Raw genomic sequence first — 16,235 nt, forward strand, 5'->3', positions numbered from 1 at the left:
GAAAAACTTCAGAAATTACAAGAGATACTTCCAATTATTTTCCTTAATGACTATTAAATTTAGACAGTTTCCACAGTTTCATGGCTATGTGGGTTAAAAGATAAAAACCTTTTCCTACTTCAGCCAGTAAAATCAACCAAGGAGAAGGGAGAAAGGAGGTATTCAACAAGAAAAAGTGAAGTCTATTTAAACCCAAAGGATCAGATTTTTAGAACCGCCAAATATGAGTTCTTCCATCAAGTCTTATGCTCTGCAAGCCCTTGACATTCTCCTTTTCTTCCTCTACAGGGAACGTGAAGATGAGAGGAGATAGGAAATGAATTTCTTTGCAGGCATGCAATGACGTACACACTGTATCAGTCATTTTTCCACTTTGTTATATTTAATCTTCGTGACAATCCTAAGTAACAGGTACTATTTTACCCGAAGACATACTAGAAAACTGTGGGTCAGAGAAGTTATTCTACTTAGTTGAGAGGATGGCCCAAGCAACGTCCCCCAGCCGGCAAGTAGCAAAGCGGGATCTCAGACCTTAATCTTTCTCTAAAATCTACGTGTTTCCCCATCACACTCTCACTCTCTCAAAATTACCTGCAAGCAAGAATGAAATGATCAAGGCTCCTAGAAGTACATATTACCAAATTTAATTCTAATGAAGTAGTCAACATATATAATTGATTTTAATAAGCACAACCCATCCCCACCCCCAGCATATCATTTTGGCTACTTCCTCTCGGTTTTAAAGTAGTTCTGATTATTGGCTGCAAGCTAAAGAAAAAAAAATCCCCTACAGGAGTTTAACATCTTAAAATATTATAAAATTATATTTATGGTTTATAAAACCCTTTCATATCCAAGGTTATCAAGGCATATATTATAACCTTTTTGTAAATAAGAATTTAAAACCTCATTTTCCTAGTAGCAGATTCTAGATTAGACCTGAGGCTCTCTCCACACTCCACAAAGTTTTCCTATTTGTTTTTCCAGCTTCATCTTACAAGAGACTCTCCTAAAGTGAAACCTTGAGCATGCGAATGGTGGTTCTGCCTGGGGATGAAAGATACCTTGCTGCTATCATCTGCTGAAGTATCCAGTAGAAAACAAGGAGTTGCAGATAGAAAAACTCAAGCTTAATATGGGGACTTTATAGGTATTAACAGACAGCAAAAATAAAAAGCAGAAAAACGGAGTATATTTCTATAAAGGATGCTAATTTCACATGCAGTTCCTCTGACTATCTGTTCTTTGCAGACATTGCATGTGCTAAGTAAATGGTGCAGGCAGCATGTGGACAAGACCTCAGGTAACTAGGGCAGGGACCAAGTCAGATGGCTGCTGGTGACCCTGTTCAGTAAGTTCCTAGAAAGACACCATTGGACTGCTGGTCATTTCAAAGGAAAGTTTATTAGGAAAATGATACATTTTAGGTTTTCTGGATGCAGTAGGTTCAAATTCGCCACTTCACAGAGTGGCGAATCCCACAATATGATTGGGGTGTCTACTTTGTGGAGCACAGTCAGCTGAAATATGGGAGCAACAGAAACTCTTTTTAGTGATCACAAAAGTACACTAGAAGATGCTTTAATAGTAATTTGTATGCCTCAGGAGTCTCTTCTATTTCATCATCTTAAAAGGCTCCAAAGCAGTGGAGAAATTTTTAGGCTCACTGTGGAAATGTGAACATGGTAAAGTAAGCAAGTCTCTTGTAAGGGGATGCAAAGGCAAGGTTACAGTCCCTCAAGGTGAAACGCTGGGATCACTCCCAGAATGCTCCGGGGAGATACAAATAGAGCTTTTGCCTCATTTCCCACTCACTATTATGGGCTAAGAAGGCTCTCTGTAACAGTAATTTTGCTGATCCTTTGCCCAAGGAGTCTGGACTCCATGGTGATCAGAGAGGAAAACTTGCCCCATGAAACATTCAGTGCAACTGAACTTTTCTGAGTCTATCCCCCATTCACACTCTGAACTCCATTTAAGGAAACCTAATGAGAAGTATATCACACTATTCCCAGCATCCAGTACAGCACCCATCACACAGGAAACCAATAACGCTGGTTTGTTGAACAGAACACTAAGTACAGATGTAACCAGAGGCCCAGATGCTTTTAATATGCTCAGTTTCCTATTCCCCAACAAAAAGCACATCTTACTTCAGGAAACCAAATCAAGAAATTATACAGGTTCAACGGAGCCTTAAATATCATCTGTTCCAATCTCCTGAGTTTACAGCTGAAGAAACTGAGGTCCATAAAATGAAGAGATCCCCCTAATACCAGGTCTCAAGTTCCCCAGGTTCAGAGCTAATACCAAACTGAAACACGCTTCAATTGAATTAGTTTTCATTGAGTTACATTACAATTTTAGAGCTGTGGTTTATCATTATTTTGGAGGCATCTTCCTTTTCTGACACCTTATGACTCTCTCTGGTGTTATTTTCTCCTCTAAGTAGTTAACTGTTTATAAGGAAATATCTAAGAGCCCTAAGGGGATAGTTACTTTTACAAATCTTGCTGTGAATCTTTCAAGGCAGAACGCTGTCATAATATGAAAAAACATCATTCAATTTAAGTATTCAAAAATTAGTGATTTTGCACAGCGAGTTTTTCTTTCAGCAAGATGCACTGCTGGAATTGTTTTCTTATAAACCAGAATCAGTGGTCTTAAATGCAAATAGAAAATACTTCAAAACAAGCATAAATGGAGTGGTATTATCATGTACTGAAATTTAGACCTAATACCAAAAAATTGTGCAGGAGTAAGTTTGTCAAATTCAGTTGTTGAAAAAATATCTTTTAAAGCTTTTGTATCTTTGTTGTGGCAAAGGAGAAAAAAAGGTCCTATCTGGCACAAATTATTTTAAAAGCCTTACAGTATTCCCACTGATTAGGAAATAAATGAGTGCTACAAGCTAGGAATGTTGTAGAATTTTGCAAAGCAAATACTAGAATTGAATTTTGTCTTCTTTTCTTTTTAGCATGCCAAGACAACTGTTCAGATTTTTAAAAAAATAACATTGCTTTTTCCACACTGAAGCCAAGCTATTTGTGAAGCCAATATGATAGTTGCAGTGTTTTAGATGCTCTGCACATCGATTTATTCTACAGCTTCCAGATTATTTTAAAGAAAGCACTTAGTTCCCAACCTCGGAGGCTATTTTCTATGACTTACTAAAATAATCAATAATTTTTGATAAAAATCTCCAAAGAGATCATCAAGCCATCAATCTTTGAGACATTTATTTTTCAGAGGCATTCCTGGTGTGCCTCCCGGTCCTGCCCTTCTGCTCTGTTAGGATGGATCTTGCTGTGGGACTCAGAAGGGCACACAGATTTTTCCTTCCACGGATGAATAAATGCCAGAGACCTTGAGGGCAGGGAACAGCAATCACGGAGACTACCCCTCTGGGGCAGCCTTGACTCTGCTGGGTACCTATGCTTGCTTTGGTAACCTGATAAAGCTGTTTTCTGCCATCATTAATCTGGTCTGCTTAAATTGCTCAGACTTCTGAACACTAAAAAAGACATTTTAATAATATATTTCATTTTCACTCTCCCTCTTCCTATCTTTTCTATTTTGAGAGGATTCTGTTAGTCAAATCAAGAGGATATTCAAGAAATTTGCTACGTTCAGCTGTAATGCAAAGAACAAAGTCAATATAGAGTCCCCTTGACAGGAGTCCTTATGGAAGGTGACCCGTGTTCAAACTGCAAATGGAGGATCAGTCTATGCTCAGGTGCATGCTGTGCCAGAGCCCATGCCAACACAAAGGCAGAGCGTGCAATGGTTACGGAATGTGCACTTTGGCACCTGATCACCTACATTTGAATCCCATCTATGCCATTTACAGGCTTTACAACCCCAGGCAAGCTATTTACTCTCTCTGTGCCTCAGTTTATTCTTCTATAAAAGAGGAACAATAATGCCTACCAAATAGGATTTGAGTTAATAAATGGAAAATATTTATAACAGTTCATGGCACATAGTATAAAATTTTCATCTATTATTAGCATTAAATAAGGCAGATTTTAGAGAAGACAAAATCTCAGAGTCACAAGACGGAATAAAATTTACAACCTACTCTACGTTTTATTTTTCAGTAGCAAAAACACACATCAAAGGTAAAGAAAAGAATATCCTTTCTTTTCTAATAGAAGAACACTGTGTTAGCCACAAAGGTCAGAGAAACATGAGTTGAATCCAGGATTTGCCAGCTACTGGCTGGGTGACTTTGGGGCTAACATTGAAAGATTCATTAAATTTCAGTTTCTCTATCTTTAAAATGGGGATTATAAGAGTTGCCACTACCAGGTAAAAGGCTAACATAGTGTCTGGCACACAGTTAATATTCCATGAATATCAACTGACATAATTATTAAGGTTTTCAGAAGCAGGGACACAAAAAAAAAACAAGTAAAACTGAGATAAGGATAAAGGGTCCAGAGAGGAACCACCCCTAATACGAAAGCTACCCTTTCACAGATGACAGACTTGTGCTGGGGTCAGAGTCAATGCCACAGAGAGGTCCTGTGCATGGTGACGTGGCCAAAAGCTATTGCCAGAACTCTTTAATTCATTCCAACTCCCGTGTGTACACTTTCAAACTCTGAAAACTACAGCCGCATTGGCTCCTTAGACCTAGCATTTAATTCCTGGGGAGTTCAAGAAAGATTTCTCCTTGCAGTGATGAGTCCCAGAACAGCCAGATACTGCTTAGCCCTATCTCCTAGAGCAGCCTATTCTGATACCACTTAAATTACCATTCTCATGGGACTACTTTATGCTCTGGGTCCTTGCTCCTGAAATCAGTTATAGACTGCTTGTGTAATATACTTGGGAATAAAGTTTTACTCTCTGGCTTGTGCTAATGGCTGCCTGAAAAGAAGAAAAAGGGGTTGATGCAGGTTTTTTTTTTTTTTTTAATACAAACCATTATAGCTAGAGAATGTATAAGATAATATACTAAGTATTTAGATCACAATAATTTGGGTCATGTCATTATTCACATTATATAATGAAATACTGAGCCAAAGCCATGGAAAGTCGCTGAGAATTATAGCCAAAGGGATCATAAAGTTGTCTAGCCCAACACCCTAGTTTTACCATTGAGAAAACAGATTGAGAGAAGTTACGTGATTTGAACAAGGTCACACAGCTTGTCTATAAAAAAGCTAAAACTGGACCTGAGATCTCCGCCGTGAATTTGACTCTGAAAGCTCTTGCCTCCTTTAGTAATGCAGGTCTGTAACCATCTGCACCTACGCATTACTCAGAAGAAACAAGACTTTGAGAAACCACTACTCTAAACATTGTATTTTATTTCAACTTACCTTTCTGATAGTACTGCCTTCCTTGGATTAGTTACTTATGTGCATCTTTAAAGTATATACTAGATCATAAGCTTCTTGAAGAAAAGTTCAGGGCCTCATTTCTTATAGTATTTAACAAACAGCCTTGAAATGGTAAAAATTGAATCAATTTTTGGTGAGGGAAGCTGGGCTGGGCTAGTTAGCATACACCATTAACTCCACAGGGAGAAGATGAAAGTGAACGTCAGTCCAATCAGAAATTACAATCCTAAAACTAAGAGACCCCGTGGAAATAGCTAGCCCACCATTTCCCAAACTGTGTTCCATGACACACTAATTCTGTAAGGTATGTGTAGGCAGGCAATTAAAATACACTTTAGGAAACACTAGCTGAACAAAGATAAAGAGATTTCTTAAAGTAGAACTTCCTGGAACCTTTAATATGCTCCAAAATAAACCTCCCTCATCTCCCATCCTGAATCACCTCTAAAAATTTACTCTACATTTTTTTAATCTCCATAGGAAACCACAGTAGATATAGGATTCCCCAGCCTTATCTGAGGGATATGTGCTTCCAGGCACCCAGTGAATGCCTGAAACCAAACCCGATTGCCATCAATCAAAATGTGTTTCCTTTTCTGCTTTCCGTCCACAAACTAAACGCCTTTTCCATCTCAACTAAACACTTATCACACACTGTGGCTGTAACTTTTGCAGTTTCAGGTGTGACAGCAAAACTAATACAGATTTCTTTTTCCTTCTTTACAACTTCAGGAAGACTCGTTCTTACTCTAGGCCTTAGCAATCTCGGCATTTTTTTTCTTTCCTTATTAAGTCAAGAACTTTCACCTTTTCACGTAAAGGAAGCAGTGTACAGTTTCTTTCCAGCATATCAAAATTGCTAGCATCACTACTCTTGAGCTTTGAGGCCATTTTTAAGTACAGTAAGGGTAACTTCAGCACAAACACTGCAATACCCGGATCAGTGATCTGATAACAAAACGGCTACTAAGTGACTAAGGGGAAGAAAGCATGCACAGCATGAGCACGCTGGACAGAGGGAGGATTCCGCCCCCCCCCCCGCCCAGGGAGGATGTCAGAGGAACAGTGAGGGAAGAGGTGAGATTTCACTGGGTAACTCAGAATGGCACGAAATTTAAAGCTTACGAATGGTTTATTTTGGAATTTTCCATTTGATATATTGGGGCCGTGGTTGGCAGTGGATGAGACACTGGAAAGTAAAACTGTGGATAAGTGGGGACTGCTGCACTTATTGTCTATTTTTACTATTAGAAATAAAGTTCGATGGTACACAGAATTCCGTAAATACTTGTTACATGCACAAGCATGCTATGTAAATTGGGATCCCCAAAGCACATAATAAGTATAATTTCAAAAATCTATTTGATCATAAATTCCTTTCTCTCCCCCTATACCCTACACCTATACTGCAAATTCTTATAGAAAGAGTGTTCTATGAAATAAAATCAGGGAAACATTGAGTCTAAGCTAGACCCTGTGGCTCTGGCTGCCTGAAAAACTTCAGAAATGGGGTATAATCCCCATATTTGGAAGACTAGCTCGTTATTCCCCTTCCTCCTTCACCATATCATAAAGTATGAATCCTCATCTTAACTAACCTGAGAGCTATCCCTGAAGAAGCTGTCCCAGTACTTGTCATATAAGCATATCCACACATTTCAACTGAAGAATGAGACAACCACTCCATAATTTGTTGCGCTAATTTTTTTTTCCACATTAGAAAAAAAAGCAAATAAACAATTTGCAAAGTTCTGTGAACTACAAGGTCTAACATGAAGAGAAGAATCTTCTTAAGGTTCAATAATCATCCATATATTTTCATATTTTTTCTTATCTAGTTTTACTTAGTCAAAGGCCAAAAGCAGTTGGCCAAGTCAAACATATCCTGAGACACAGAACCGAAAGCCAAGGTCCTATTTCACCTCTCTGTGGAAAACTCTGCTTGTCTGCTCTGAGCTCTAAATCTAAGTATGGCTTTATAACAAGAAGAACATTTTATTTATAGGGATATAATATCACCTTTGTCATTCTGCACAAGGAAAAAAAAATCCCAAACCAAAGCCCTCAGCTGGTTCTCCCAAATAGCCAAGGAGACCATTACCAAAACCCGACCTTTTCCATTGTAATAATACTCTAAATTCTAACGTTTTTCCAGTGGTGCAAATCTTTCTGTTGTCTAAGAGTGATCTCTGAGGAAAGAAGTCAGTCAGCATGAAGCAAGAGTAATTCTAGTTGGTTCTGAGAAAAACGAAAGATTCAGCCACACAGCGGCAGTGTTATGAATACCCTCCTTTATTTTCTCCCCAGGTGCTAGAAATATTTCCATACAACACTGGTTAATGTCAAGTATCATTTCATCGGTAAATGCTTCAAATTCAGAAGTAATTCAACCAGGGGCTACCAGAAGGAAAGATTAGCATGTTGTCCAGGCCTTTTAAAAATCACTTCTCTCTCTAGAGAAAGAAATTCATCATGGTATAGAAGGAAAAAAAATGTATGGAGAGGATATAATTTGCTCCTATGCTTAGCTGTCTGAGAAAATATTCCAGAAAAATGCGTGATTTCAATTTTTCTCTTGTAGGCCTCACTGACAGAAACCAAAGGGTAAATACATTAGTGTTCTCCCATGCTTATGTTTAAAAAAAAAAAAAAAAAAAAAAAACAAGAAAAGAAAGAAAACCTATTCCAGTAATAGCCTTCACTCTGGAAAAAACAGCCTGGAAGAGAAGAGGGCCTAAATCGTTTCAAATGGAAGAAATAAATACTGTTAATTCCAATAGTTGGGGGGAATGCAATTCAGGAAAAAAAGTGCCAGGAGAGCCTCTGATTGCTACAGTCTGACACAATGGATTTTTACCGCTCTGCCAAGTCCCTGCCATCTGCTATGTTTCCAAAAGTTCACATCTTTTTAGCCATCCCAATTGCCATTCCCCTTTAAAAGTGAGTCTTCTTACAGGAAAACAGAATCTACAATGTAAAATCAGAAGACAAGAAACCAAAAGATGGGGGATCTTCCCTTGTTGCACCCCTTTCCTGCTGAGAAAGAGATGGTAATGCAGGGCAAGGGGAAAGCCAGGGCGTGCTGGGGAGAGGAGGCCTGGGTATATGCAGAGCTGCCGTACATCAGTGAGGTGAAGGGGTATCACGTGATCGTTTTCCAAAGACTGGAAGCTCCAAAAGAAAATGTGATAAACGGTAAGGCATCCTGAAGTTTGTGGAGGGCTTATGAGAGAATAATAATTCAGTTCCAAATCTTACCACATTTACACATGGGACCAGTTCTTGTCCTAGACAAAGCAGACACAGGCTCAAGCAGGTGGTTTTGTAAGTGCTTGTCTATTTGGCTAAACGTTCCCCCAGAATTAAAAGCAGCAACACCGAGTTCATCCACAGTAGGTAGACAATGAAAACCTGCTAAACAAATGAATGACAAGAGTGATACACACTCAACTCTGTAAAACGGGATAATATGAGCTATGTCTGACTTGATGAAGTTTGGGGTATAAGCAGATGAGGAGCGGGCGAGAAGGAAGGAGAAAATAATTGTGCAAGAAATAAAGAAACAATATATCATGAAATGGCTACAACTCTAAAATAGTATCTCAGGCAGCAATCTGAATGAACTCAGGAGAAGAAACAAAATAGCTTAACATATGTTAATAAAAGGATGAATACACTACAGAGAGGTAGAAATTATAACATGGGAAGAGGTAAAGAAGATTATTTGGAAATAGGCAGGAATAAACATTCCAAGGATTTAAGAGATTGCATGTGGGTCAAGAAATACAATCTAGAAGTTTGCTGACAATCCAGAAATCCTGTCAGTCTTGTCTCCTGATATTACCATCACTGACAACTGTGTCTTAGCAAACGAGGCAAAATGCAAATCTTGTCGCTTCAGCTCTCCCACATTCCCCATAAGGTTATTTACTATTGACTGGTGCATATAAGCCCACATTGTCTGAATTAGTACTCAGTGCTAATGAGTCCAAGGTCACCCCTTCCATCACCACATGGGACTACCCACAGAATCTTTCTTCCTAAGAACAGGTCAACATGAACGGCTCTTAACAACCCTCCTTCACCACTAAAGAGTCCAAGGCTGTGGCCAGGTGTGGTGGCTCACGCCTGTAATCACAGCACTTTGGGAGCCCAAGGTAGGTGGATCATGAGGTCAGGAGTTCAAGACCAGTCTGGCCAACATAGTGAAACCCCGTCTCCACTAAAAATACAAAAAAAAAAAAAAAAAAAAAAAAAAAAAAAAAATTAGCCAGGTGTGGTGGTGTGCGGCTGTAATCCCAGCTCCTCGGGAGGCTGAAGCAAGAGAATTGCGTGAACCAGGGAGGTGGCGGTTGCAGTGGGCCGAGATGGAGCCATTGCACTCCAGCCCAAGCAACAGTGTGAGACTCCATCTCAAAAAAAAAAAAAAAACAAAATAAGAAAAAAAAAAAAAAAAAAACCAAAAAGAAAAAAAAAAAAAAAACAGTTCAAGGCTGCAGAATCCTGAGTCAGTGGGATCTTCTTCTTATATGCTCCCTTAAGAAAACATATTTTCTTACAGGGACGGGACATTTGTAGACATTTCTCTAGACACATTTCTGTAGACACAGGTTAAAGAAATTATCCAAAAACCTCTGTCCAGCTAGTTACTTCAGCATAAGCAACCTCAGCCTCACATACTAGGTCCAGTACAGGGTTAGTATCCCAAGGCAGCCACAGATAGATCAGCTGTGAGATCGCCCAGCCCCTCAATTGGCCTGAATAGAATGCTGCCCCCTAGAGGTGCTGTCACAGAGAACAATACAAAGCAAGTTGATGGAGCTCACCCTAAGAGAAAACTGGTCTTCTGGATCTCTGCAAATCCTGCTGCACATCCCAAATTCTGATAACTGCATCTTAGCAAACAAGGCAAAATGCAAATCTGGCTCCTTCAGCTCTCCTATAGTCCCCATTCAGGTTATTTACTATTGACTGGTGCATATAAGCCCACATTGCCTGGATTCGTACTCGGTGCTAATGAGACCAAGTTTACTCTTTCAATCACCATATGGAGCTACCCACAGAGTCTTCCTAAGAACAGGTCAACATGGATCTTTGGAAGAATTAGAATCCAGGGTGAGTACAGTATGGTCAATGAAGTGACTTCCTAGGACATATTGTATCCTTGAAATGAGGTTACCAAGGACAATCAGCTTGTTTTGTTCTTCCAATCCCCTCTTTGGGATCCTGGTATCATTTTTGGAACTGAAAGCCAGAGTGAGAAGGCAATCCAAAGCAGGTGGTTCAAACAGAAAATGAATGTATAAGAACTCAGTGAGTTCAAACCGAGTTAGGGCTGTGGAGACACAGCAGATCACACTTCACAGCCAAGGAGGTGAAGGAGAGAACTAGGGACCAGGGATTGGTTGACTGTGAAAAGAGGACGGCAACCCTACAGCCTTAAGCCACTCACCAGCCTGGCATCTCCACCCTCATCCTCTCCATAGCACTCTTGCTACACCCAACCAGCCACATTTCTGAAACCTGCACAAATCCTAGCCCTGTCAAAACACTTTAATGCCTTTTCTATGCTTTCAGAATCATAACGACCAAAACTTCCAAAGTGGCAGAAAAGGTTTTGTCAAACTTGAGCCTGGCTTCTTGTTTGGCTTATCTCAAGCTACCCTCTGCTTCCCAGCCACACTGGCCTTTCTTATTGTTCCTAGCAGAGTACTTGCCAACTCGGGAGCTTTGCACATTTCCCAAGTCCAACTGGCTTCCTCTTCCCTGATTTCCCATCATAAAAACATGCACAGAGTCACTGCAGCTTCCATATTCCTCAGGACAGATTTATGTGATCTCCAAGATTAGCTATGGCCCCTGTTGTGTGTTCTCAGAGCACACACGACATTTCATTTGCAATAATTATTATTCTAAATATATTTTAGTAAGACTATTTGACTAATAAGTGTTACCCCAACTTGAGTATAAACAAAATGAAGACAGACACTTTCTCTTTGGACATCAGTTACCCACACAAAACATACATACTACTGGGCACAAAGTAGGTGCTCAATAAATATTTGTTGTTGAATAAACTACAAATGTCTTATGAAACTCCAGGAAAACACAGGATTAGATCAGTGTTTTCCCATAGAATAAGGGGCAATTTTGAACCCCATGGGACATTTGACAATCTCTACAGACATTTTTTGTTATCACAATGAGAAGGATGGTGCCGGCATCTAGTGGGTATAAGCCAGAGATGCTACTAAATGTCCTGCCTAGGATAGCCCCCCAAACACAGAGCACACAGGCCTAATATGTCAATATTGTTGAGGTTGAAAAACTCACTTAGTGGAACTGATGCAACTATATTGGGAAAGGTAGAGCCAATGATATATAAATAGGAAAAAACAATTCCCAAGAGGCATTTTTACATAGCTGAGGCACTGCATAGAGCTCTTCCACTGCCATTGAGAGGTTCCAGGGATCATGCTCCAGGCAAGGTGAGCGCTGCATGTCTGAGGATAGAAAATTGGGTTCCATTCTACTGGAGCTGGGATGGCTTCCATTGCTACAATGTAAACCTGACTGGATTCTGAGGTTCCCACTCACAGCAAAGAATTAAAGATCCATTACCTCTTGATGGTAGAACCATTTGACCTGATTTCTCCAGGAAGTATTCGCATGTAGCAAGGCTATCAGTCACCCCGACAGCTAGAATCCCCGTTTGTTCTCAAGGATTAATGTTCTTAGTTTTTGGCCAACCTGACTTGTATCTCACTCTTTACAGAAGCATTTATTCTGCCAACAAAATCAAGGCCCCGGAAGATTAATCTTCGCAGATCAACATAGGGCCACCTCTCCAGAGGCTCACATAATTTTCTCTGCATGATTACCAAGACCACAGCCTCCCAGACCTTCAAGTGGCCTCACTTTTCTATGGCTTTGAGGGAATTATTTTACTCTGCAGCATGGTTTATGAGACAGTGGCTGTCATATCCTGCCCCACATTGTGAAACCAAGCAAAATTCCCTACTTCTACCCTAAGCTACAATAACCTAAACAGATTTTAAACACCTCTTCTTAATATCAACAGCTCCTGCAAAGGAAATAGGAACACTGCTTTGACGAGCCTTAAACTAAGGAGGCTCATTCCATGTAGGTAAGTAGACTATTTGCTTCTAGTCTACCCCGGGTATATGTAGTTAAAAATCAAGTATACAGTTTGCCATTAATTATGTATTACAAATAAATAGTTTATACAAGCATATGTAAACTTTGAAAGGGGAAAAGCTGCAATTTTGAGCATCCACAGCAGATGTTTAGGGCAGCTGTACAGGGAAACTGACAAGAATTTAGATGAAATTTATTTTAATGTCCCATAAGAGTGAGAGAAAGTTTGTTTAACCTTTACCAAACTATTCCACCCAAGGAGTTTAGATCTGAATTTTCTTTTGGAATAGATTTCTATTGTTGTGTTTAACATGCCTTTCCTATTGCCTTGTTTAAAAAAAAAAATCTAAAAAGCTTCAGTGATTTGACCATTATAAGCAAATGTCATTCAGCCATTACAAATATAAGCCCAGAAATTTGCTTTTCAACGTCTATGTGTTGGCAGCAAATGTTATGAGTAAATGATACTAACAAAGAATTTAGCAACAGAAAATTATGTACGACAAGTACTTCAAAGTTTTAACTTGAAGAATCCAGTAGACTATACTATCGTTTTCAAGAACTATTTTCTGACGGGCACAGTGACTCACATCTGTAATCTCAGCACTTTTGGAGGCCAAAGTGGGTAGATCACCAGCGGTCAGGAGTTCGAGACCAGCCAGGCCAACATGGTGAAACCCCATCTCTACTAAAAATTAGACAGGCATGGTGGCAGGCTCCTGTAATCCCAGCTACCTGGAAGGCTGAGGCAAGAAGATCACTTGAACACAGGAGGCAGAGGTTGCAGTGAGCCGAGATCCCACCATTGCACTCTAGCCTGGGCTACAGGAGGGAGTCTTTGTCTCAAATAATAATAATAATAATAAATTTTAAAAAGAATTATTTTCCAGAACAAAAAGAAAAATTTTAGCTCTCAGCCTCATGCGGCTAACAATACCATCCTTCCATTACTTTTAAGTTTTTAGGAGAAAGAACAAACGATAAAACTGGCCACAAATTACTTAGACTAAATGTCCTGAACCAGAAATTTGGGCAACAACTACCCTCTGCCTCACACATATTTTTGCAAGATCAAATACCAGGCATTCAAGAAATATGAACTGAGTTGGGAAACAGCAGCCAACAGCTAAGACAGAACAAGCTCTTACCGAGTTACCAGATCTTCACATTGCTGCTATGTTATGTAACCTAACTTCCAGGTTTGTATTTCTAGAGCCAGGGATGTTAAGAGGCAGGAACTTCAGGGGATGATGAGAGCGGCAGCCTCACCAGGGAGGTAAAACGATGGTTCTGAGGGCTGAGTATATGTCACACAGGCTGGCACATGGCAACAATAAAATGAGGGCCCAAGCCCTGGACCAAGAGTAAGTGGTTATAATACTATCATATTTTATGGAAGTCCAAAGAACATGCTTATTTATTATCCTCTCACAGAATCTCAGATGAAAGTCATACAGCCTAGGAGTCTCCTCCTCCTACTCAGGAGTTTACTTGGATCCAACACTTCACTTCCAGACCATCAAGAAAATTATCTGATAGTTTAAGATTATTTGATTTTGTTCATCAAATACCTTGTGGTTATTTGGTTGTATAAAAAAATGGCCAAAAAATTTACTTCTGTTCTAGGCCATCATAATATTGATCTCTCTACTAAGTAAACATGAAGCAGACAAATTATTTGTATAATTTTGCCCTTTACAGTTCATGTAAAGATTATATCAAATATTTATCATCTATATTATAAGACCCACATAGAATCCATAGAAGTCAGAGACCCCTCTTTTGGAAGCAGTGGAGACGCAAGGGCTCCTGCCCGCCCACATCCACTGTGGTGGGAAAGCAGTCCCTGGAACTGACCATATACTGGCAGGAGGACTCAGACCCTGAGAACAAAAACTTCTATGAGAAGAACCCAGACTCCCATGGTTATGACAAGGACCCTGTTTTGGACATCTGGAACACACAACCTGTCTTCTTCTTTGGTGTCTCCGTGGTCCTGGCCCTTGGCAGCACCTTTGTGGCCTATCTGCCTGACTACAGGATGCAAGAGTGGGCCTGCTGTGAAGCTGGGAGGCTTGTGAAATATCAAGAGCCAAAAGCCTTCCCATCCTGGAATCCAACTGCTTCCACCCCAGCAAGATCCAGCTGCCAGAGGATGAGAACTGACCAGTTGCTGAGTGGCGCTCAAGAAGCACCACCTTCCCCACCCCTTGCCTGCCATTCTGACCTAATTCAAGGGCTGAAAGTCTGAAAAAAGAAAGAATTCCACAGGATTCAACACATACAATTTGATGTTTTGGAAACTTTGGACTTTGTTGTGTTTGTTTGATTTGGGGATTGGCTTTGGAATAACTGTCCTACTATATCTTCTTCCTTCTCCACTAATTCCATTTTAATTTCATTTTAAATTCCTTTTTTTTTTTTTTTTTTTTTTTTGAGATGGAGTCTCGCTCTGACGCCCAGGCTGGAGTGCAGTGGCACGATCTCCGCTCACTGCAACCTCCACCTCCTGGCGTCAAGCAATTCTTCTGCCTCAACCTCACAAGTAGCTGGGACTACAGGCATGCAACACTATGCCCACCTAATTTTTGTATTTTTAGTAGAGACGGGGTTTCACCATATTGGCCATGGTGCCCACCCTCAATTTCCTTTTATAGTATGTTCATAATTTTTTGTGACACAGTGTCCCCTTGATCCCAGACTAGGGCCACCTCAAAACCACTAACCTACGATTGCAAAAACCAATGTGCATATACTTAACACTACTGAACTGCACACTTAAAAGTGGCTAAGATGGTCAAATTAATTTTTTTTTTGCACAATTCAAAATAAAATACAAATGTTTCTAAATAAGCCTTTTTTTAAGGGATGGGACTTTTAAGATTTTTTATATAACGTACAGAACACCTGAGCTTTACAGCAGAGCCACAATATTTTTGGAATGAGAGTGGGAGGGAGTAATTATTGACTACATAATTTCATACAATTACCTCACTTAAACCCAAAGTCATACACAATAATTATAATACATCACCTTCTGTCCATCATCTCATCCACTGCAAAACTCTCTTGCCTGTCAAGAAAGCCACTTAACCTAAATAAGAAGTCAAAGAGTGAAACTTTCAATTTCAAATCATTTGGGAATTTTGCATACATTCAGTGTCTAAGTCAGGAGGGAAAGATAGGTGGGGATTACTTTTCCTTTTTTTTAAACAAAAACAAGTATTTCACTTTCTCATGGAGACCAACAGAAGACAGATCTAACATATAAGATGGGAAGAAATGGACTACAGGTGACTTCCAAAGATATTCAAAATGAGCAGAGGACAGAGATGGTTTCATGTCTAATGTTGCTGCTGCAGCATCATCAGACATCATGGCAACATCATCAGACATTTAATGTGGTAAGCACTTCTCCTTTGTAATATATGCAGAGCTCATCAAGATCCTGGTGACACCAGTTCCTTCTGGATGAAAATTTCCACAGGTCTAATCAATGATGAACACACAGGGCAGTCCCTACAGCCTGACATTCCCTCACATGAGCCTAATTTAATTGTGGCCAATTCTTATCTGAGTCAGCTCTTCACCCACAGAAGAGAGCAACTCTGAACAGGTTTCACACATGCTGGCCTGGGGCTGTTTCAACATCTTCCATAATTGAGGCAGCTATCTTTCTCCTCCAAGTGGTGTTTCCACATTCTAACAGGGAAAAAATAATAAGCT

The 16,235-nt window shown here is 39.9% G+C and overlaps 2 protein-coding genes across 5 annotated transcripts in view; one reads left to right on the plus strand and one right to left on the minus strand.

Annotated features, from left to right (window-relative positions):
- Positions 1-16,235, minus strand: part of FAT3 (FAT atypical cadherin 3) — a 662,573-nt gene that overhangs the window by 534,364 nt on the left and 111,974 nt on the right. The gene's annotated exons all lie outside the window — the stretch shown is intronic.
- On the plus strand, positions 8,399-14,909 carry LOC116563119 (NADH dehydrogenase [ubiquinone] 1 beta subcomplex subunit 11, mitochondrial-like). The gene is made up of 2 exons (XM_032295672.1): positions 8,399-8,546; positions 14,255-14,909. Exons 1-2 carry the CDS (start codon positions 8,399-8,401, stop codon positions 14,758-14,760), a joined length of 654 nt encoding a protein of 217 aa, XP_032151563.1. The 3' UTR covers positions 14,761-14,909.

Source organism: Sapajus apella, unplaced genomic scaffold (assembly GCF_009761245.1).
Source record: "Sapajus apella isolate SASKATOON/1434 unplaced genomic scaffold, GSC_monkey_1.0 scaffold34, whole genome shotgun sequence".
NCBI classification, from domain to species: domain Eukaryota; kingdom Metazoa; phylum Chordata; class Mammalia; order Primates; family Cebidae; genus Sapajus; species Sapajus apella.

Bases quoted from the DNA above. Each gene is read 5' to 3' on its own strand.
- LOC116563119 (XM_032295672.1), top strand. From the start codon at position 8,399: ATGGTAATGCAGGGCAAGGGGAAAGCCAGGGCGTGCTGGGGAGAGGAG. The intron at 8,547-14,254 runs GTAAGGCATCCT...CTATATTATAAG, and splicing joins AAAAGAAAATGTGATAAACG to ACCCACATAGAATCCATAGA.